Source organism: Labeo rohita, chromosome 23, assembly GCF_022985175.1.
Source record: "Labeo rohita strain BAU-BD-2019 chromosome 23, IGBB_LRoh.1.0, whole genome shotgun sequence".
NCBI classification, from domain to species: Eukaryota; Metazoa; Chordata; class Actinopteri; order Cypriniformes; family Cyprinidae; genus Labeo; species Labeo rohita.
Genome location: NC_066891.1, coordinates 5,199,015 through 5,221,514, shown reverse-complemented (window position 1 = coordinate 5,221,514; position 22,500 = coordinate 5,199,015). Strand labels below are relative to the sequence as shown.

The window sequence follows — 22,500 nt, the reverse complement described above, 5'->3', positions numbered from 1 at the left end:
CATTTATTTAAAATAAAAATATTTTGTTAACAATGTAAAAAAAAAAGGTAATGCATCTTTTCTGAATAAAAGTATTAATTTCTTAAAAAGAAAACCTTACAGACTTGAATGGTACTGTTTATATAAAGCAACTTTTACCTGGATAAAAGCCCTACAGATTTCAGTAGCATGTTGTTTACTTGCTCTTAGTAACAGTAAAGCAGCGTTAATGAGTGTCACTCAGTTTGATTGAGTTATTAAACCTTTTAACTTTTTGATGAGGTAATAAAGTGGTACATTTGAACCTCGGGAAGGTGACTAACGTCTCCCGCTCTATGATGCAGTCGTCCCGGCTACTGTACAAATGCAGCATTATTCGATCAAAACAAGTATTTACTGTTCGTCAGGGGTGTGACATGTTATTTCTGTTTGAACAGGGCCTTCTTTACACAAGCTCTGCAGCGATCGCTGCCACGCAGGCAAGCCGGTGGCCTTTTCCACGAACCCAAACCCGTCTGAAAGCAAGATTACCGTGAAATATGCAGCCGGATCAATCATGCACAATGCCTGTGTTGCGTTTCTGAGTCTGAGGTCACAGTAATTAGCTCTCAATGTCCATCAATGTTTCATTATACAAGGACCTTATTAAAATCGACCTTCATCGGCTATTATTGCGCTATGAAGTCACTACTACCAAACTGCACGCTGTTCTGTAGATCAAACGCTTGGGTTAAGTCACTCGCCAGGCGCTTTTCCAGTTTGACACAATCTTACTCAAGGAAAACGGGTTTGAAAAGACTCCTCAGTGACACAATGTTGAATGAAATTCCCATCCAGTGAAAACACGCATGTTATTTGTTCTCTGGCCCTTGTGCATGAGATCTGATTTGATTATCTAATCCGAGATAAAGGGCACATGACTCACTGCATATCTGCAATAGCGCACATAAATGGGGGGAAATGTGTCTGCGTTGTGTCGCGCCCCACGTGCTGCTTTATTTATTTATTTTGCTCAAAGCTAGTGATGTCATACCGAGCCACTTCCTGAACACTGGGTTCATTCACGCCGTCCGCCCCAGTTAGGGCCCAAACAGGCTGTCGCCTAGCGACCGAGGAAACGCTACAAGATGCTTATTTGTCTGAGAGGCGAAGAGCTGTGAAGTCACAAAGGGCCATATGGGCCGACGCCATCAAAGGCGCAAAGTTCTGTGCATTTCTGCTCGGATTTAATGATCGCAATATCAAGCGAGCATCTGTTGTATCGAAGCAGCGGCGTTTGGAGCAAACTGAGACTGTCAATGATTAACTGATTTGATTCGCCGCAATTGGGAGGCATAAAGAGAACAGGTGTTTCATAAAGGAGCTTGTACCAGGATTGTCAATAGCACCATAAACACGGTACACAAAACTTGCACTGATTGATTTCTGAACATCTGCAAGTCTCACACTGCTTTTCATTTTTCTGGCCAAAAATATATGCTAAATAGGTGATGCATAATAAAATGTATTTCTGAAATTTAAAATATATGTAGTTTCAAACTCCATATGCCAAAATATATTTAAAAATGTATTTAAGGAGCAAGAAAATACAATCTTTTGCTCACTAATCTTACCAAGCCTGCATTTATTTGAATCAAAGTACAACAAAACAGTAAAATATTTTTACTATTTAAAACTGTTTTCTATTTAAATATATATTAAAATGTAATTTATTCCTGTGATCAAAGCTAAATTATTCAGCATCATTACTCCAGTCTTCAGTGTCACATGATCCTTCAGAAATCATTCTAATATGCTGATTTGCTGTTCAAGAAACATGTATTATTATTAATATTTAAAACAGTTGAGTACATTTTTTCTTTAATGAATAGAAAGATCCAAAGATCAGCATTTATCAGGAATTCTAACATTATACACTATACCATTCAAAAGCTTGACGTCAATATATGTACAGGGGTTGGACAGTGAAACTGAAACACCTGGGTTTAGACCACAATTAGTATGGTGTTTGGCCTCCTTTTGCAGCCAATACAGCATTATTTCATCTTGGGAATGACAAATACAAGTCCTGCACAGTAGCCAGAAGGATTTTGAGCCATTCCTTTCGCAGAACAGTGGCCAGGTCACTATGTGATGTTGGTGTATGAAAACATTTCCTGACTCGCTCCTCCAAAACACCCCAAAGTGGCTCAATAATATTCAGATCTGGTGACTGTGCAGGCCATGGGAGATGTTTTAACTTTACTTTCATGTTCATCAAATCACTCTTGTCACCAGTCTTGCTGTGTGTATTGGTGCATTATCATCCTAATACACGGCACCACCTTCAGGGTACAATGTTTGAGCTATTGGGTGCACAAAGTCAACCTTCACACTCTGCTCTTATTGGTGGAATGTGCGATCAGTAAAGACTGGCCACCAGGCTGCATAAATATAGCCATGAAACCTCCAACACTATATTGGCCAGTGTTTCAGTTTCATTGTCCAACCCCTGTATATTTTCTAATAGAATTATATAAATTAATACTTTTATTTAGTAAGGGTGCTTTAAATTGACCAAAGGTGATAATAAAGACATCTATAATGTTATAAAAGATTTCTATTTCTGATAAATGCTGTTCCTCTAAACTTTCTATTCATCAAAGAAACCTGAAAAAAATTCTACTCAGGAGTAATGATGCTAAAAATTCAGCTTTGAAATCACAGGAATAAATTACATTTTAAAATATTCAAATAGAAAACAGTTATTTTAAATAGTAAAAGAAATAAAAAAAAAATGCTGTACTTTGGATCAAATAAATTCAGACTTGGTGAGCAGAAGAGACTTCTTTAAAAAACATTACAAATCTTACTATTCAAAAACTTTTGACTGGCAGTGTATAGATCTTTTGAAATATACCTAAAACACTTGCACGGCTATATTTCATTTTTACGTATCTAAAATATGGGTGACAATGTGATCAGATGTTTTTTTTCTTTTTTTTTTAAATGCTAATAATGCAAGACAAAGTAAAATAAAACTAACTATTCACGTAGTTCACCTGTGCTACTTGACGCCGTGATAGTTGTTGCTGCTATGTTGCTAAGGTGTTTAAAGTTGGGTTTAGGGTGTTGTTATGCGCTAAATTAACCTTCATAAACATTACTAATATTATCTTTTCATTGCTTACAAAAGCAATATACCAGAACAGTACTACCATGGTACATTATGGCCAAAAATATATGCTAAATAGGTGAAGCATAATAAAATGTATTTCTGAAATTTAAAATATATGTAGTTTCAAACTCCATGTACCAAAACATATTTTAAAATGTATTTAAGGAGCAAGAAAATACAATCTTTTGTTCACCAATATTACCAAGCCTGCATTTATTTGAATCAAAGTACAACAAAACAGGAAAATATTTTTACTATTTAAAATCACTGTTTTCTATTTAAATATATATTAAAATGTAATTTATTCCTGTGATCAAAGCTCAATTTTTAGCATCATTACTCCAGTCTTCAGTGTCACATGATCCATCAGAAATCATTCTACTGTTACAAAAGATTTCTATTTCAGATAAATGCTGTTCCTCTAAACTTTCTATTCATCAAAGAAACCTAAAAAATTATACTCAGGAGTAATGATGCTAAAAATTCAGCTTTGAAATCACAGGAACAAATTACATTTTAAAATATTCAAATAGAAAACAGTTATTTTAAATAGCAAAAGTAAAATTTTACTGTTTTTGCTGTACTTTGGATCAAATAAATTCAGACTTGGTGAGCAGAAGAGACTTCTTTAAAAAACATTACAAATCTTACTATTCAAAAACTTTTGACTGGTAGTGTATACATCTTTTGAAATATACCTAAAACATTTGCACGACTATATTTAATTTTTTATTTTTACCTGTGCTACTTGACGCCATGATAGTTATTGCTGCTACCATGCTAAGGTGTTTAAAGTTGGGTTTAGGGCGTTGTTATGCGCTAAATTAACCTTCATAAACATAAAACATTATAATATCATCGTTTCATTGCTTACAAAAGCAATATACCAGAATAGTACTACCATGGTACATTTTAGACTACCTTTGGTAGGTGCTAACTTGCTGATTTTTCATGCTGTTTGTTTTGGAAATGGTCTGGAATTGTTACCTCAAGCCTCCTACGAGTCGTTGATCTTGTTGAAATAAACCTTCTTCGTCACATTTCCAGCTTTATTTTCAATGGTTTGGGTAAATATCCACTTCGTTCAGCACGCACTTTGTTCTCTCGTTTCTGAAGTTTCTTTTAACCGTTTTACATTGTGATATAAGTAGTTGTTTCAAAACCGCGCCAAACGATTCAGCGCGCGAGTGAACTGTCCGAGCGATTCAATCAGAGTGTCGTGATTATGGAATCGTGAATCCATTTACTGATTCAGACCGTTCTCCCGTTTAACCGATTCATTGAGAGGAACCGACTCACTCGCCGAATCGAACATCGCGCTGATTCTATTTTTGAACGTTCGGACCGCACAGAAGAATAATTGTTTACTCTTCACTCTTTAATTAAAAAATAATAAATTAATTTATATGTGCATTTATCGTTTTGCTGCCGTTGTATTTGGTATTTGTATTTCACAGCTGGCGGTTAGAGGTGGATTTTGATTCAGCGATTCGATTCTTTATCCGTTCAACAAAAAGATTCATTCATTGACCACAAGACACGCCTATTTCTAGTGATGGGATGTTCGGATCATTTTAGCGACTTGGACCTTTGAGTCTCGTTCAGCAAAATGAACGAATCTTTTTTGAGTCGTTTCGTTAATTTCTTTCATTTTAGCAAAATATAATCTACTGCTTACACAAACGTTGATCACACTACAAAAAAGACAAAACTATAATGCTATAAGAAACTGAAAAGATTAATTCATTGTTTACCTGGGACTTTAGTCTATGATTAGCTCAACTTATCTGACAAGTTTTCGGGTTTGAGTCATTAATTCATCACGTGACAGCCCCATAAGATGAACGAATGACTCGAAAAACCCGAAGACTGGAAACAGGTAAACTAATTCCAGTACAGAACCTAATAGGATGTTGCACACGCGCGACTGAACGAATCACTCCCCGAGACGACTCGTTCTTCCCGAGTCACATTAAAGATCCGTTCAAAATTAACGAATCATTCAAGAACGCGCATCCCAGAGCCTGTGCTACACGAGATTTTGTGCTTAAAAAGTATACAAATTTTTATTTTTCGAAAAAATTACAGATCGTTTCGCTAGATAAGACCCTTCTTCCTCGGCTGAGATCGTTTAGAGCCTTTTGAAGCTGCATTTAAACTACATTTTGGAAGTTCAAAATTGGGGACACAATTGAAGTCCATTATATGAAGAAAAATCCTGAAATGTTTTCCTCAAAAACCATGATTTCTTTACGACATGAACATCTTGGATGACAAGGGAGTGAGTAAATTATTTGTAAATTGTTGTTCTGGAAGTGGACTTCTCCTTTTAAGTGTAGGCTAAGGAAATTCTGAATAATTTGATTGCATGTTTTTAGATAGATTTTAATATACAAAGACATGAGGAAAGAAGATTCTTTAAGATGAAGGAAATATAAAGAATCACACAAGCAAAGAAAATCTCTTTAAAGCTTTCAGTTTTATTGCTCATGTTCTCAGCTAGTAGGCTTTATTTGACAAACAACATGAACACGTCTAAACATTTGGTTAGACATGCTTAAACCAAAACATGAATATGATCATGAAAAGCTAAAATGAAATAAAAATAGAATTGGTCTCTCTTTTGGCATTGACAGTCTTACATTAATATATATATATAAAAAAAATTAAATGCAATTTGTCTTTATGCAGCAAAAGCTTTGGCAGTTCATATATTCCCAGAGCCTTGGTTATTATAAGATATTAAATGGCAAGAGAACAACTGATTCAGTTCATATAAATATTCTCTTCCTATTTCGACTATCGGATTCTAAAAAATAAAACTTATAGAAACAGTCTATACACTTTTAAGGCAATCTATTTACAGTAAAAAGTAAAGGTTTACATTCTAAATATAGGTGTTTTGTTATGCCCACTGTACACTGAAAAAACAGCTCCATGAAAACATTAGCGTCACTCTTTTTACAACGCGTTCCAAAAAAATTTTTTAGATAATACTTAAAAATGAATTATTAATTTATACCTCTTAATTATTCAGCCAAAATGGTAAAGACATAGAAAAATATATATTTTTTTTAAGTGGGCAGGATTGCTTTCAAAACTATTTTCAGAAAGACACTTCTGTCTAAAATTAGTTTGTTGCTTCAATAAATGCACTTTTTGTCAGTTTGAGACACAATTAATGTGACAATGTGTTATGGAGACATGCAGGCAGTATCTACTACAAGTATAAATACAAAAACTAATTTCCATGTTTTGAACGTTTTACATTTGCACACAAAATCTAAATGCATATCCTAAAAGCAAAGCAGTTACGTGAGAGAGATCTGCAATACATCTAACCTAAATTTTAACATGGGACAAGTGTTGTATATTCATAAGTAGAACAAATGCATTTGTAAGATCACAAGTACACAAATAAACAATGATAACCATACAGTTTTAGTACGGCACAAAGACGTTTCAGAACCTAAATGTAGTGCAGGACATTATGGGCTCTGACATTTCCATTCATTTTTGGTTTCTTGCTCTACATTTTGGTAGACTTACAGCACTTGGAAAAGGCACAGATGTTAAAGCAGTTATTTACATCTAAAAAGAAGAAAATATCACTTCATTGGTTTTCTTTAGCTGTATTCAACATCTACATGATTACAAACAAATCTCATTTTGCTGAGAAACTTTAAATAAAATATAATTTGCTGACAAGAAGTGCATACGCTGTTTGTAAGAATTCCCTTCATGAACAGTGCATTTGCTTATAGTCATTTCAAATATTAAGGCTTTTTCATTCTGAAAATTTGGATTGATGTGGTTCATCTAATACAAAAATAACTAATTCCTACACAAATCTATCAGCGGTGTGTGATGTATTCACTTTCCATTCAGAAGTATGTGCAAACTTCTTGTTTTGGAGAATATGGCAGACAGCAATGGTTTAGTCTCACAGAAGATGAGGTTATTGCTCAAAATAAACTAATCTGAGTAAGTTCATTTATGTGAGTCAAAAGGCTATGGAATAAAAAAGCCACAAAAAGGAAAAAAACTGATTTTAACTCCACCTGTCCAATCCAAACTGTTTACGAAGGCTCAAGGCTCTGACAACTTTGACATATGAGATCAACATTGGACGAGTTTCAAAAGTCAAATAATAGCAGGGAAATTCAATACCGTGTGCACATCAACACACTGCTGTTCCTGGAGTTGACTGAGATGGATGTTTGCTTAAATGTGGTCCGTGATCCAGTTTTTGTCAGGGGTGACACTTGCCCGGGCCGAGGTATCGCTGCTGCTGCTGCTGTTGCTGTTGTCACGTGTGGCGCTGAAAGCGGGGGAATGGTGGTACACGGGGGCATTGCGGACACTCCAGGGGTCCTGCGTGCTTCCCGATCAGGGTTTTCCTCTATGTCTGACTCCTGCCAGGCACTCCTGTCAGATCCTTCCGTATGATCTCATTCACTACAGAAATGACAGAAAAGAAGAACGTGTTTAGAAATGCAAGGACAGAACATTTGTTCATAATGTTGCATAATGTGCCAGAGTTGCATAATGGACAACCGCACAATGGGGTTAAAAAAATTCAACAATGTTATTTATTATTTATTTATGTTATAATAATAAAATATAATAAAATATATATTTTAATTAAGTACATAGATAATTGACATATACACTACAATGATTTTTTTCATGTTTTTTGTAAAGAAGCCTCCTCTGCTCACCAAGCCTGCATTTATTTGATCCAAAGTACAACAAAAACAATACAATTTTGAAATATTTTTACCATTTAAAATAGCTGTTTTTTATTTGAATATATTTTAAAATGTAATTGATTCCTGTGATTTCAAAGCTGAATTTTTAGCATCATTACTCCAGTCACATGATCCTTCAAAAATCATTCTAATATTCTGATTTGTTGTTCAAAAAACATTTATTATTATTATTATGTTGTTGGAAACAGCTGAGTAGAATTTTTTTGTTTCTTTGGTGAATATAAATTTCAGAAGAACAGCATTTATCTGAAATAGAAATCTTTTGTAACATTATAAGTGTCTTTATCATCACTTTTGAGCACCCTTGCTAAATAAAAGTATTACATTTCTATCATTTCTTTTCCAAAAAAAAAAAAAAAACCTCCAACCTCTAAGTGTATAATATTACAAAATATTTTTATTTCAGATAAATGCTTTCTATTCATCAAAGAATCCTGAAAAAATGTACTCAACTGTTTTTAGACACTGAAGACTGGAGTAATGATGCTGAAAATTTAGCTTTGATCACAGGAATGAATTACATTTTATATATATTTAAATAGAAAACAGTGATTTTTGAATTCTAAAAATATTTATTTTAAAACATAAAAATCTTTTGACTGGTAGTTTAATATTTAATTAATAGTCTATAACATAGATATTTAAAATGATATAGATTTTATATGTATATTTAATTTTAGCATATATGCTAATTTAAGTATATTAAATGTATATATCCACATTTAATATGCAATTTTTAATTAGCATATATACATAATTATTTATAAGTACTTTATACACATATATTATATATCATGTAATCAATAAAAAAGTAACTGTAGTCTGATTAAGAGCATTTTAAAATGCAACTTAAAACGTAAATCCAGATTACATGTAACAGTTACTACCTAGTTCTCCCTCTCTATATATATTACAAAAAATGAACTATTGTACATGAATAAAAATCACTTTCATATATTAAGCTGCAGTGACACTGAACGGGCACTAGATGGAAGGGAATCATCCGACACAACATGTTGAGTGAAGCCCTTGCATTGGCCATTACTTCCTGCTGTTACTCTTTTTTTTTTTACAGGGGGGGCATTAATGGAAACTTTTACTGCCTCTTCATTCTAAGAATAGCAGCAGGGCGCGTGGGGCTGTTAACAAAATCACAACAGCACCACACACCAACTCAAGTCTAGCCACAACTCAGACATGAACAAAGGTCACAGGTAAGATCAAATCAAATAAATGTGGGAAAACACCTCTAAAGCATGGAGCAAAATGATGACAAGCTCACTAATTGATAGTACAATCACGAGGTAGACCAAGAACAAGTTGGTATTATAAATGCATGGTACACCACAGCATTAATATAGTAGCATGTCCAAATAAGTTGGTTTAGGACAAAAGATTCCATTTGTTATATATCCACCGTTAACCTTTTACTCATTCAGCTGCCGAAATGCACTTCGTCATGCAGAGTTAGGTTTAAAAACTCTACAGCATGAAGATAATGTGGTTTAACCTGACTGGCCACATCCTCAGTGCTGTATACTATCAGGACAAGACACTTCAGGCTTGAAACCCAGAGCTGAAGTCATCATTACCACAATATACAGTGCCATGCTTTTCATTATGATGGATGTAACAGGTGTAGCATATAGATTCTCTTGAGCCATACGTTTCTGACTATTCTGAATATTTAGCACACAATTAAAGGGATAGTTTACCCTCATAGAGGGTATAGTTTATGAAAATTCTCTCATTAATTACTCACCCTCATGACTTTCCAAACCAGTGAGACCTTTGGTTCATCGTCGGAACACAATTTAAGATATTTCTGATGAAATCCGAGAGCTTTCTGACCCTGCACAGACAGTAATGGTACTACCATGTTCAAGGCCCAGAAAGGTATCCTCAACTAAAGATTTTTTTGGTCAACTAGTAGTCGTTCTTTTTAAGCATTAGTCAACTATTAGGCGCACATTTATTAGTAAACCATATAAATCATAATAATGAACATTTAATTGCCTACATAGCTTAATAAGGGCTCAAGCGCACACAAAAAAAAACTTGCAACAGTGTATCGGCAGATATAACAACACAGACTCGTCATCTCTGCAGTAGTGATGCACCTGTATGCATGTTTCTGTTTGTTTTCTATTTGAATTGGTTCATTTAAAAGCAGACATTACACGCTCTATAGACCAATTATCTGTTTGTAAACATTCGGGATGTGCGCGCAGCATGGTTGCAGAAAACCCGGGAGAGATAGCCTTTACGGCTAGAGAATTACATGGATACCGTACAAAATATTTAGATTTAAAAAGAGTACAGATTATATTGATATTCGCATATTACAAGAGCTTGTCACCCAGCGATAAGCACTGTTATTCAACGAAATTGACGCTAGATAGTGGGATAGTCTTACAGATCCGAAGCAGGGATGACGTTTTTTTTGTGGGCGGTTCAAGTGGCAGTCTATCAAGCGATGGAATAAAAGAATAAAAAAGGTAAATTTAATTTTATATTTCAAAATTCTGACTTTATTTTCACAATTCTGAGATTATATCTCACAACTCTAGAGGAAAAACAACTCGTCATTCTCTTTTCCCCTCGGCTCAGAGTTTATATTCCACACTTTTGGCTTTTTTTCCCCCTTAGATTTAACAAACTCAGTTTTGTCATATCGAATTATAAAGCCTGAATTAGGAGATATAAACTTGCATTTGTGAGAAAAAAGTCTGAATTGTGAGATGAAATAAAAATGTTGTGTAAAAATGTTAATAGTAATAAATTTAAATAATATTTCATGCTGTAACTGTAGGGCTAATACAATACGTCCCCTATGAACAGCATGTGTGAATATTATGTAGACCTATTGTTTAAATCAAATTTATGCTTTAAAAGTGGAGTAATCATAGTAGTTTTCATCCCTTTAAATCTCTGCGTTTAGCTTCAAATGGCATCTTTGAGTACAGTTTTCTATAAAAATTATTTGCATTCCGATTTTGACATCAAAAGGCATAAAAATATTTTTTTCTCCCTTATTCCATGGTTTTTTCCCATTTACCTCCACTTGTTACCAGTGTTTTTCTATAGATCTGTCTATAGATATTTTTCATACACAGTTTCGAAGTGACTCCTTCAAGTTCACAGAGGCCGAGACGACAGAAAGCGCATCCTGCTTTCATTATTTTACAAAAGCACAACATTTCGTTGTTATTCTGAGCACACACAAATAATTGTAGTCTTTACAGATTCTAAAGATGTATTATGTTTATCTGTATGACCAAAAGTGAGTATTTTAAGAACAAGTGACCGCATCACCGCCACCATCTGTCATGCAGTGAGCGTGCTACTGTTCAGCTTCCACACTCCGCACAGACGCTTGAATAGCGCACATTTTACTAGGTTAACATTAGATTGAGCAGTCAAATTTGCTACTACACACATCTTTCAAATGAATATCATGTCTGAGGTCAATAAATGTTAGGTGAGCATTTAGATGTCCTGCCCAATGTACTATATTACTGCATACACCCGCCGTTAACGATCTGTCCATCACGGACTGTGTGACTTTGCTACTTCCTGTGGCATTATTTTTTTTTTTGGTGACTAAGCAACTAATAATATTTTGGTCAACCAAGCTTCTTCTTGTCGACTATTTTTATTTTTGTTTTCCTTGCGCACAAAAAGTATTATTGTAGCTTCATAACATTACGATTGAACCACTGATATCACATCGACTATTTTAACAATGTCCTTACTATCCTTGGATCTTGAACATGTCAGTTGCATTACTGTCTATGCAGGGTCAGAAAGCTCTCGGATTTAATCAAAAATATCTTGATTTGTGTTCCGAAGATGAACGAAGGTCTTACAGGTTTGGAATGACATGAGGGTGAGTAATAATGACAGAATTTTCATTCTATTAATAATGAAACCAAATAAAGAAGTTGTGTTCTATTATTAGCAACGCATAATGCAATATTACATAATAGCAAACATGTAACCAACAAGCTATGGTGCTCTGAATTTGAAGTGCAATGTCAAACAGTAAAAAGTGCACAGGTTTTGGAAACTGTATGTCTAAGAATTAGACGAAACACAAAGATTTTGACAAAGCTTGCGTTAGAGGAGAAGGAACTCAGCGTTCAGACGATTTCCCTATTTGAAGCTTTGATTGTGTAACAATCACAATGCAACAGTTATAAAAGTTCAAACTGAAAATAAACAACTTAAATACTGCATGAAATGTTTAGACCAGCTCAGATACAATAAAGTTTTATGAATCATCTTGACTCACTAAAAAGCCCTTTAAAATAGACAAATAAATACATATTTTTTTAATAAACAACCAAATATTTAATACCAAAATGCATTATTCAGGAAATTTGTAATTGCTGTGATTAGGCTCGAATTAAAACAGTTTCTCTTTTCAGTAGAATCCATAACAACGCAATCAAGAAAGCCTTGCGGATTTAATCGTACAACCCTAAGTGAGGGAGTCCTACGTGGATGACATCCGTTTTTCCCTCAGAGAGTAATGAAGAACAGACGAGAGGGGAATAAAGTGGTAGTAGCAGGACGCTGAGGTGCTTTATCAGCGAGTGAAAAAAAAAGCTATCGCAGACTGCAGATCCTACTATATAACAGCTTAAAAGAAACTCTCAACAGGAAGGAAGCTGGACTTTTTTTGACAAGTAACAGCAGTAAGAAACTAGATTTTCTTCTGAAGAAAATACAAGTGGTGCTTCCCTGAGCAAAACTTGCTGATGTGGCTTTTAAGACGTTGCTGCATGGTCGTTAGGGTGGTTGCTAAATGGTTTCGTAATGACCCGGGAGAAGTCCCCAAAACAATCAAAAAAATCACATCACTTAGAAACGTAACAACGCACATCTTCTAAATGAAGTATTCCTCTTGTCCATACACAGACGACCATGCAATGTACAGGACAGAGGGCTTATAGGGAAAGTAATGAAGGGTTGGCACACACTGGTGGTTTTAGAGCTGTAAAGGAAGTGTACAGACTGGGCGGTATAATAGGTGAGTGTCTGGCTGGAGAGACCTTGGCCAATCAGAAAGCTTGTTTACAAACCAATGTTGGAGGGCAAGACAGAGCATAGTAGATGACTCAGTATCCACTGTGTGTGTGTGTGTGTGTGCACGCATATATTCAGCTATATGGGGACGCAAGATGTGAAAAGTTTGCTTTTAGGTATAGGGTTAGGCTGTAGTCATCATTATTAACTTTATATAAAAACAAATGAAGTCTAAGGTACTGCATGTGCATGTGGATCAAGTTTTGCCAACACTGTGGTGACCAAATGTCTCAAAAAGTATAGTAAAACCTGTAATCCACTAGACAAAAGTCCCTATGATGAAAACGGCTTAATGAAAAAGTAAAAATGCACACGTTTGGGTAAGGGTTAGGTTTAGGGAATCATAATTATTTGTTTATTATTAAAGCAACAGAAGTAATAGCAAGTCCCCACCAAGACAGAAAAAAAATATTTGACAACATGAAATGACAGGATGTCCTGTATTGGCTTTAAGTAGACAATAGTCAACATTTGAAGTGGATCAAAACCTTTCATCAAATGTGTCCCTAAAAGCAAAACAATACCTGTTCTTGTCCTAGAACATCTTTGGTGAACTTTTTTGATCCACTTCAAATGCTGACTACTGTATGTGTATGGACCCTAGTTATAGTAGACACCATATTGAGTACCTATATGTGACCCTGGACCACAAAACCAGTCATAAGGGTCAGTTTTTTTAAATCATTATAAGCTTTCCATTGATGTATGGTTTGTTAGGATAGGACATTATTTGGCTGCTGACATACAACTATTGGAAAATATGGCATCTTATGGTGCAAAAAAAAACTAAATATTGAAACAATTTGTCTTTAAAGTTGTCTAAATGAAGTTTGTGGCAATGCACATTACTAATCAAAACTTAAGTTTTGATATATTTATGGTAGGAAATTTACAAAATATCTTCATGGAACATGATCTTTACTTAATACCCTAATGATTTTAGGCATGAAAAAAAAAATTGATAATTTGACTCATACAATGTATTGTTGGCTATTGCTACAAAAAATGACTGGTTTTGTGGTACAGGGTCACATATGTCATTTATTTAGATAATGCAAGACTGAAAAATTGTCTTTCTGGGAACAAAAAACTGGTGCCAAAAGAGGGCGCCAACCCTGACTAAGGTTTATAGCAGAGCACGAAATGTGATTTGTGTTGTAAAAGGTGTAACGACAGTGAACAGACATACAGCACATGATCTACCAGTTAGTGTGTGTGTGTGGTGGCTACTGAGTAGCACTAAACAAATAATAAAGCCACAGAGTAAGCGTAAAGGACAGGAAGAGTCTACACCGCAGGTCTGACTGTTTGCCCTCTAAAACAGACCAATTTAGAAAGAGCAAAACCAAAAGTCAAACTACTGAGATCTCCTTCGCTTTCAACTCTGCCTTCGGTGCCATGTACAGATGCTGCTTATTTCGAACCCCACTTTCAAAGAACAAAGCTACATCTTATCAGGACACTGTTTTCACAGCCAAAAATCCAATGGTTTGGCGCACACACGGTCCAAAACTGGATGCAAGTGATCTGAAACTAATGTGCACGGCTTACGTGCTCTATCTAAATTATTCCTGCTGCTCTCTCCAGCTGGAAGAACTTCAACTCTGTAGCCTCAGGCTTCAGTTCCAGCCTGGGAAGCCTAAGCTGAGCCAGTTGAGCACTGGAAGATTGGCCAACGTTGTACCCTGAAAACTCTAGGCCAGCTTGGCTGTTTATGTCAAGGAGCCATGTGGAGATGAGCTAAAATCAACAGTAAAGGAAAACTAGAATTAACTTGCCAAAAAAGACCAGTTTGGACTGGCATGCATTCTAGGTTGGTACCAGCCTAGTTGGTCAAGTTGGTTGACCACTATAACTAAAACTTCACTGGCAGAGCCAGTCGAACAAGTCTTGCCGGTTAAGCTCGTAAAGAAGTCGTTGGTTATGAAAACTCTAGAATTCACACAAAAGATGTACTTAGCTTCCTTTTCTTGCTATTGAGAAATGCAAAACATGCGTGTTCATAATGAAATAGATGAAGGTACAGTTTCTATACAGAAAGCAGACCACATAAACCCTGATACCCCCTTTAAAAGCCACCATCGAAATTCTGAGTGAGATAGATGTATCTGCATGAGTCATATTACAACCGGTTGTGTGTGAAGGTCTTGGCAGACATCAAACGATGAGATGATAGTGGGTGGATCGCTACACCTTGACACCTCTGCAAGCAGAAGCAACAGGGACTTTTTGTGGTCGTCGTCCTTCCTGCTCTCAGTGACCCAGACTTTGTCTGTACTATCGGCATCACCTCGTCAAGGGAGCCACCAGGCTAGCTTAAACAACTAGTTTAGACTGGTTTATAATTAGGCCAAAAAACTTCAATACAAACACTATGCTGAATGTTGCAGGGTCAAACCCACTTTTGCAATTTGAGGTTACGGCTTTGCTCATGAGTACAATGACAAAAACAGCTGCCTCACACCTTGTGAGAATCAGTAACCTCTGTGAATATTTGTGCCACTACAATACACAATACTTTTTTAATTATTTTGGGTTGGAGTGGTAACTTGTGGTAACTTCTTAGTTACCAGTCTTGCATTTTCATACCTTTACCACTCCAAAATTGTTGCAAGAGCAGTGAGTTCTGTGTGGCCACTGTTATTCCCAAAGGTGTTTACAATTCTCAGCAGTTTCTGTCTTGCTTTAAGGGGCCTTAATGAGAGAATTCACTGGCACCTTTATAGTTTACTACAGTGGTATTAAATTCTAATGGGGCTACCAGAAATTCTTGAGGGGGTCTACAAGGATTCATTAGACCAGCATCTGGTTACGAAAACATCAAAGGTCCCGGGAATCTCATAGTAACTTTCTATCAACGTGTCTACAGTTGCAGCGTTGCTGTTTACTCAGGGAAACCCTATTAAGAGTATGCAGAAGAAATTCCATCTTTGGCTCCCGGTCCTGTCCGCTTCAGTTTTTCCATCCAACATGGCCCTTTCCATTTCCTGCGGACTCCCACCCATCACTATCTTGTTCAGATCAGGCTGCTTTTCTGGATAAGTGCAGCAGCTGCGAATACGAGTTCTGTCCTCCAGATTGGCAAGAGTGCAACCTGTGGAAAAAAAAAAAAACCTCTCGCAGATTCCCCCCACAGTATTGGGGGGCGCATGGCCAAAAGGAAGCCCTGGCCAAGCATAACAAACAAAGAGGCTTTCCCCAGCTCTCCCAGGCAGCCCATTCCACTGTTTGACAATGGGTTGCCATGGCACTTGTTTTGCGAATCATAGCACTGTCAACATGTCCAAGAAGTTTTGGAGCTGTGCAGTTTTCTTTTTCTTTTTTTATTTGCAAGGTCAAAAAAGCACCCATTTCCTTGTCAGATACAGAGCGTAAGGAACCCCCTGAATAAGTCATAATGAATCACAAGAGAAAACTCTGAATTCCCAAATTGCCTTACAGGAGTGACACTGGAATCTTACGCCTTCCCGAGCCAGTATTCTGCCACATCGTGGTTTGGCCATTTTAAAGTCATTATATCTTGCCTATGATTTTTTGGACAAAATTGAGAAACAAAACATAGGGTGTGTGTAAGGAAATGTGTAGCCGTATCCATCTAATTCATTCCTATTTCACTCTTCCTGAGTAATGGAAAGTGTATACTCCAAAGCCAAGGGCACAAAATAGATCTTTCATTCATTCCACTTTATATAATACACACCGTCTCGTACTGTCCTTGGGTCATATGTGTGAGAAAAACGAAATGTTAAGACAACAAGAGATGGACTTGACAAGCACTCTTCCTGCTATTGTCTGAAAGCAGACAAAATGCACTCAGGGACATTTCTAAAGGTGCATTAGCATGCTGTCTGTCAAAGAATGGCATTCCTATGACCACATATTTGAAAGAATGTGTTACTTCAAGCATAAGCATTGACAGACTACGTGTCAGCGCCAATAGCCTTGTGGTTAGCGCCAACATATAGCGCTGTTGCGCTGTGGGCATCCCGAGTTCGAACCCCAGCTTGTGGACCTTTCCCGATCCCACCCCCTTCTCTCTCTCCCACTTTGCTTCCTGTCTTACCTACACTGTCCTATGTAAATAAAGGCATAAAAACTGCAAAAATAAATCTTCAAATTGACTAAGTAAGAAGCAGTTTCTAAAGCTTCCCAACCAGTATCCTTGCTTTTACATATTTACGATTGCTTTCCAGAAGAGCAACTGTTCAACATGTAGCTACTCACCATCATCAAGGTAGGCCTGGTCCAAGTTCTCCTGCTTGACTGTGACTCGTCCAGGAGCGCTGGTTCTCTGCTCTTCCGCTGAGGAACATCTCTGGGGCTCTACTTGGACAGGAGGTGACCTGTCTTTGGCCACTCTCTGAAGGAAGGGCTGTTGTTGGATGACTGTGGGGTAATTCTGAGGGTGTTGAGGTGCCTGGGCTGGTGCCGGCGAACGGTTTGCCCCTGTGGCTTGAGGACCGTGCTGATCGTAGCCCTCACAATAAATGATGTGTTGATGTTCTGGCGGTGGTGGTGCGGGAGGATCTCCTCCTCTGAGCATGTGGTGGTTGGTGGGAGAGAACTGGATGATTGAGGAATGCTGGTTGGAAGGATGTTGGCCAGCCAGGTGAGAGGACTGGGCTGGGGAACCCGTGTGGACCAGAACCGATCTATGGGAGTCTGGGATCATAGCAGGCCCTGTCTGAGAGTAGATAGGACTGCTTGACAAACTCTTTCCAGGACGGGAATACATAATGGCTGGGCTCTGCTGCTGAAATCGGTGGTCTGGAGGGGAGACGCCCAGGCGGGTCTGCTGACACGGGACGAGACCAGGCACTAGGCCACTGTCTGGGGTGATGACCCCACGAGGGTTATAGTACTGCTGGGGAGACACCCCGAGCATCTGCGACATGGAATAACCCATCCGACCAGGTTCATATTCATCCACTGGCTCCGTCTTAATAGAGGGAACTAAGGAAGTAAATTGAGAGAATAACTACGATAGCTCATGCACAGATAAGCATCTTAAACGTCTTAAAATCCTTATAGATACAGGGCAAAAATACTCAGCACACCTGGTAGAGGCGTGTAGGTGAAATGCTGCGGTTGACTGCGCTTCCGTTTCCCATTTATTACATAGAAGTTGACTTTGGCGGGATGGCAAATGGATGGGTCTCTATATGGAGGCACTTCAATAAACAGCATGCTCTGTGAATGAGAGAATTGTTTTATTTGCTGCATCTATAAACAGTATAAAAGAAGAGCACCAAATATAGACCTTCAGAAAGTAGAATTATTCATGTAAAGTAGGCGCTGGACTTACCGCCTGACTTTTGTCTTTGTCAACTGTGGCTTCCAATTCCCACATTTGCTGTCCTTCTGGAAACAGACAAACAAAACAATTTGTTAAAAAAAATAAAATTAGGCTGCCTATCTATCCATCTATCTATCTGGGGTGTTTCCTCTGAGGAGGCAAGGGAGGCAGTGCCTCAAAATATTGAATGAAAAAAAAAGGTGTATAAATCACCCATGTCTCTAAAGAAACATTATAGCAGCATCCCGTGTCTTTCTTGCCTCCCCTGAGCCCATTGACTTTTAACAGACCCCCTAAAGCTTGCCATGACTTTTCTGGGGGGTAATTGAGAGTGAATGGGGGAAAGTCACATTAGAGGAAGCAATGCCTCAATCACGTTATGATTGGATATGACTGGTTAGGCTCAGCTGATTGGTTCATGCGATAAATCCTGCCTCCCACGTTTACGAATCAGTCTCAATGAACAATATAATGGTGTTAATGGGAAGACTAATAAAAAAAAGTAAGTGAACAATTCACACACTTAGATATAATCACTTTGTGATGACAAAATAAGACTTGAAATTGCCTGAGAACTCATCTGTTGGAGTTTTTAATGAGTAATTGGTTTTGTGTAATTTAAAGCAAATCTCTGTCTATGACCAATATTTTCCAAGCTTTGATGATCTGAAAAATTCAAAAATAGAGTTTTTTCTATTTTCTATTTTTCTATTAAAAATAATAGCTGAACATGTTTACAAAAAATATATATATTATTTTAAATTGTTGCTGCTTTTTTTTTTTAAATAAATGTAAAATAACTTGATAAGATTCATACTTGCCTTTAACAAACAGAATACTGATTACATTGTTAATGTAGATTATGTAGATAGTTCTGATAGTGTAAATAATGTTTATTTAACCAAGAAAATGTGACTAGGATCTCATTTGTGAGACAAACTGTCTTGCATCACACATGCTTTGACTGTAAGTTCACCCCTTAGTTGTTTGGGGAAATACAGATTTGGCCAACCAGCTTTATGATTACAATATTTTGACCTTTCTCATTGGCACACACTGGTCCTTCCCCTTGTTTTTAATGACTCAACTCTGTTTTGACAGGTAAAGTGGGTGATAGTTGTGGGTTCATCTGTCATATCCATAGATCACAGGGTTCTTACATAATTCGTCGCCTACAGACTGTTTCCCATACCATAGAGATTGCATGTGGCACAAATCAGTTAGATTTCTACCCATTTCTACCCACGGTTTTACCCCCACACCCACTTCCTGAGACATAAATGCTGACCTCAAGACATATGCTTAGATTGGCAAAATCTGACAGAGTTCTCAGTATGAAAAAACACAAACCTCTCATCAGCTTTATGTAAGACCAAATGGTCTGCACAGTGTACTGTATCCCTAATCCTGAGGATCTTTTAAAAGAGTAATTACATAACAGCCCACATTGCATTTAGTCTTCCGCGTTCGAATTTACACACAGATCTAACAAAGTCAATACACACTACATGCTTAGAGTTCGCCATCAAAAGTAAGATATCTACTCATTTGTACACACACTTTCTCAAGCATCACTGCTGACCTTATGATAGTCGAAACACACTACATGTTTAGACGGGCAAAGTTTGCAGTCAAAGGTCAATCAAAGATCTCATCACCTCTATTTATGGCTGAAAGATCTTGTGCATCCCGAAGATGTTTTTCAAACAGGAATTACATAACAGCGCACATTGCTGTCTATCTTCCACGTTTGAATTCATGCACAAATCCAAAAACCATAGCAATAAAAAATAAACATCTGCCAAAAAAAATATCTTTAAACCAGAACAGAAAATAGCATTCCTACCGAATTAGTCACAAAACCAGGAACGATTTTGCTCCGTATCACAGCAGCATGTGGGAAACCCCTCGTTGGGCTGCAAATGAGAGACGTGCGGCTCAAATGAGTCAGCACTAGCAAGGGGGATTCCACTTGCGCTGCCAGGACAACGTCTTAAAACTGCTTTATGATCAAACTGCTCCGTTTCACCCGCGACAGGTGATGAGTGCTTCTTCCTTGGCCTTTCTGTTTGTTTGCAGTTTGTTCCAAAGCTCCTTGTTCAAGATCCCATGGGTCTGTTTTTTACGTTTTCGTATAATTAGCCGTAAAAGCTTTCAAAGTGGAAGCCCAGCGAAATCGGCAAGAGCCAGCAAAACTCCAGCCAAAGACAGCTGTCTTCCATTTCAGAGGGATTTCACAGTCATAATGGTTCAGAACGCTCTGTCAAGATGAGAAACCCTCCACAACAAAAGCAATACTTATTTCTACTCTTCTTTTTGACTTTTAGAATAGAAATGCGAAAGGCAATGGCCCCGAAAAGTATTCAGACTTTGAAGAAACTCTTAAAAATTAACGAGACATCAATGCAACTAGAATCTGCAGGTGGAATATTTTTCATTTTGAATATTGTTTTATACAGTTAAGGTCAAAAATGTTCATACACCTTGCAGAATCTGCAAAATGTTAATTATTGGAAACACAATGCATTAAAAGACGGGGGGTGAAAACTTTTTGAATTTAAAGATCAGGGCAAATGTAACTTATTTTGTCTTCTGGGAAACATGCAAGTATCTTATGTAGCTTCCAAAGGGCAGTACTAAATGAAAAAAATATGATATTCTGGCAAAATAAGAAAAATGTACATATCTTTATTCAGTTCAAAAGTTTTCACCCCCTGGCACTTAATGCATCGTGTTTCCTTCTAAAGCATCAGTGAGCATTTGAACCTTCTGTAATAGTTGCATATGAATCCATCAGTTGTCCTCAGTGTGAAAAGATTAAGATCTTAAAATCATTCAGTCATTGCTGGAAAGGGTTCAAATACACAAAAATGATGAAAAACTAAAGAATTTGTGGATCCTGAAGAACAACAGGCAGTTTAACTGTTCAGGACAAACAAGGGATTCATGAAAAACTATCACTAAATACAAAAACACAGCTGTGGATCATTCAGGTAACAAGACTTTGTAAACTTTTGAACGGGGTCATTTTTATAAATTCAACTATTATTTTCTCTTGTGGACTAAACGTAAATGTGAAGTATCTTATTTTGTTTAGTACTAAATAAAAAACATAACATGCATTTTGTATGATTCCTCTTATTTTGGTAAAATAATTAACATTTTGCAGATTCTGCACACTTTTTATGAAATGTTCTGCTTGGAAAAAGTGTGCTTGGTTTGACATTTTTGTTATTTAATGCAAAGGTGAATTGTCGAATTTCTGCGGCACTTGCATTGTAAAAAAAATAACTATATATTTAAAAAAACTACTTTTTTATAAATAAAAACAAATATAATTATTATAAATTATATTATTATTATTATATTATAAATATTAATACATTTTAAATGCAATTTTTAATATCAGTAAAATAAAAAAATAAATAAATAATACAATAAAAACTAAAATATAATATTCTAAATATATAAAATTAAATTCTTACAACGTTACAAAACTATGTAAAGTTTTTCAGATTAATATTTAACAGAAATGTAGAAAAAGAACCTAATCCTTTTAATGTCAAACTGTTGCTGTGTCATGCTCGTCGGGATGTTAAAATAAACAGGGGATCTAGCATTATGCGATTATTTACCCATCTTCCTGTGGCTTTGTATGATTTTAACACGAAAACAAATACACATGACCTTTAAGTGTTTAAATACTTTAAATACGTTACAGAGAAAGAGTGGCTAACTCTTATAAATCAACATCAAAAAGAGCACTTGATGAGTCACAGCTCTTTACTGACAGACTAAACACTTTGGCTTCGACCAGGCGACTACACCTAAAAGATCAATAAACAGAACTTTGCATCCTACCAAAACAAACAAAAAGCAGACGACACATTGCGTACATCAATAAAACAGAATGTAAACAGCATTAGTGTAGCAAAAGCGAACACAATGGGTGAAAAAAAACAAAGTTGAAAAAAAAAGGCTGCAACAGGAACTTTGAAGGTTGAAGGAGCACTTTCTAATCACACAGCTGTGACTGGATTTTATTTGCAAGCAAAACTGCCGGGTGCCACCTGTCTGAGGCAAAAAGCGGCGTCAATAAGAGCAAGTAGTCATAGCACACACACACACCACATACACACACACACACACACACACACACACACACACAATCCATCTGCCGTTTAGCATGCATGAAAGAGCACAGT

General features: G+C 36.7%; 1 protein-coding gene and 1 long non-coding RNA gene across 2 annotated transcripts in view; both read right to left on the bottom strand.

Annotated features, from left to right (window-relative positions):
- Positions 1-4,329, bottom strand: part of LOC127155101 (uncharacterized) — a 40,345-nt gene extending 36,016 nt beyond the window's left edge. The window contains exon 1 of the long non-coding RNA XR_007825534.1: positions 4,124-4,329. This is a non-coding gene — a long non-coding RNA (uncharacterized LOC127155101). The remainder of the gene's footprint in view (positions 1-4,123) is intronic.
- Positions 4,330-5,596: 1,267 nt separating this feature from the next.
- Positions 5,597-22,500, bottom strand: part of nfatc2a (nuclear factor of activated T cells 2a) — a 37,864-nt gene continuing 20,960 nt past the window's right edge. The window contains 4 exon segments of the mRNA XM_051096993.1: positions 5,597-7,594; positions 17,224-17,952; positions 18,057-18,189; positions 18,305-18,360. Of these exon segments, the coding sequence (XP_050952950.1) occupies positions 7,539-7,594; positions 17,224-17,952; positions 18,057-18,189; positions 18,305-18,360 (974 nt within the window). The 3' untranslated portion in view covers positions 5,597-7,538.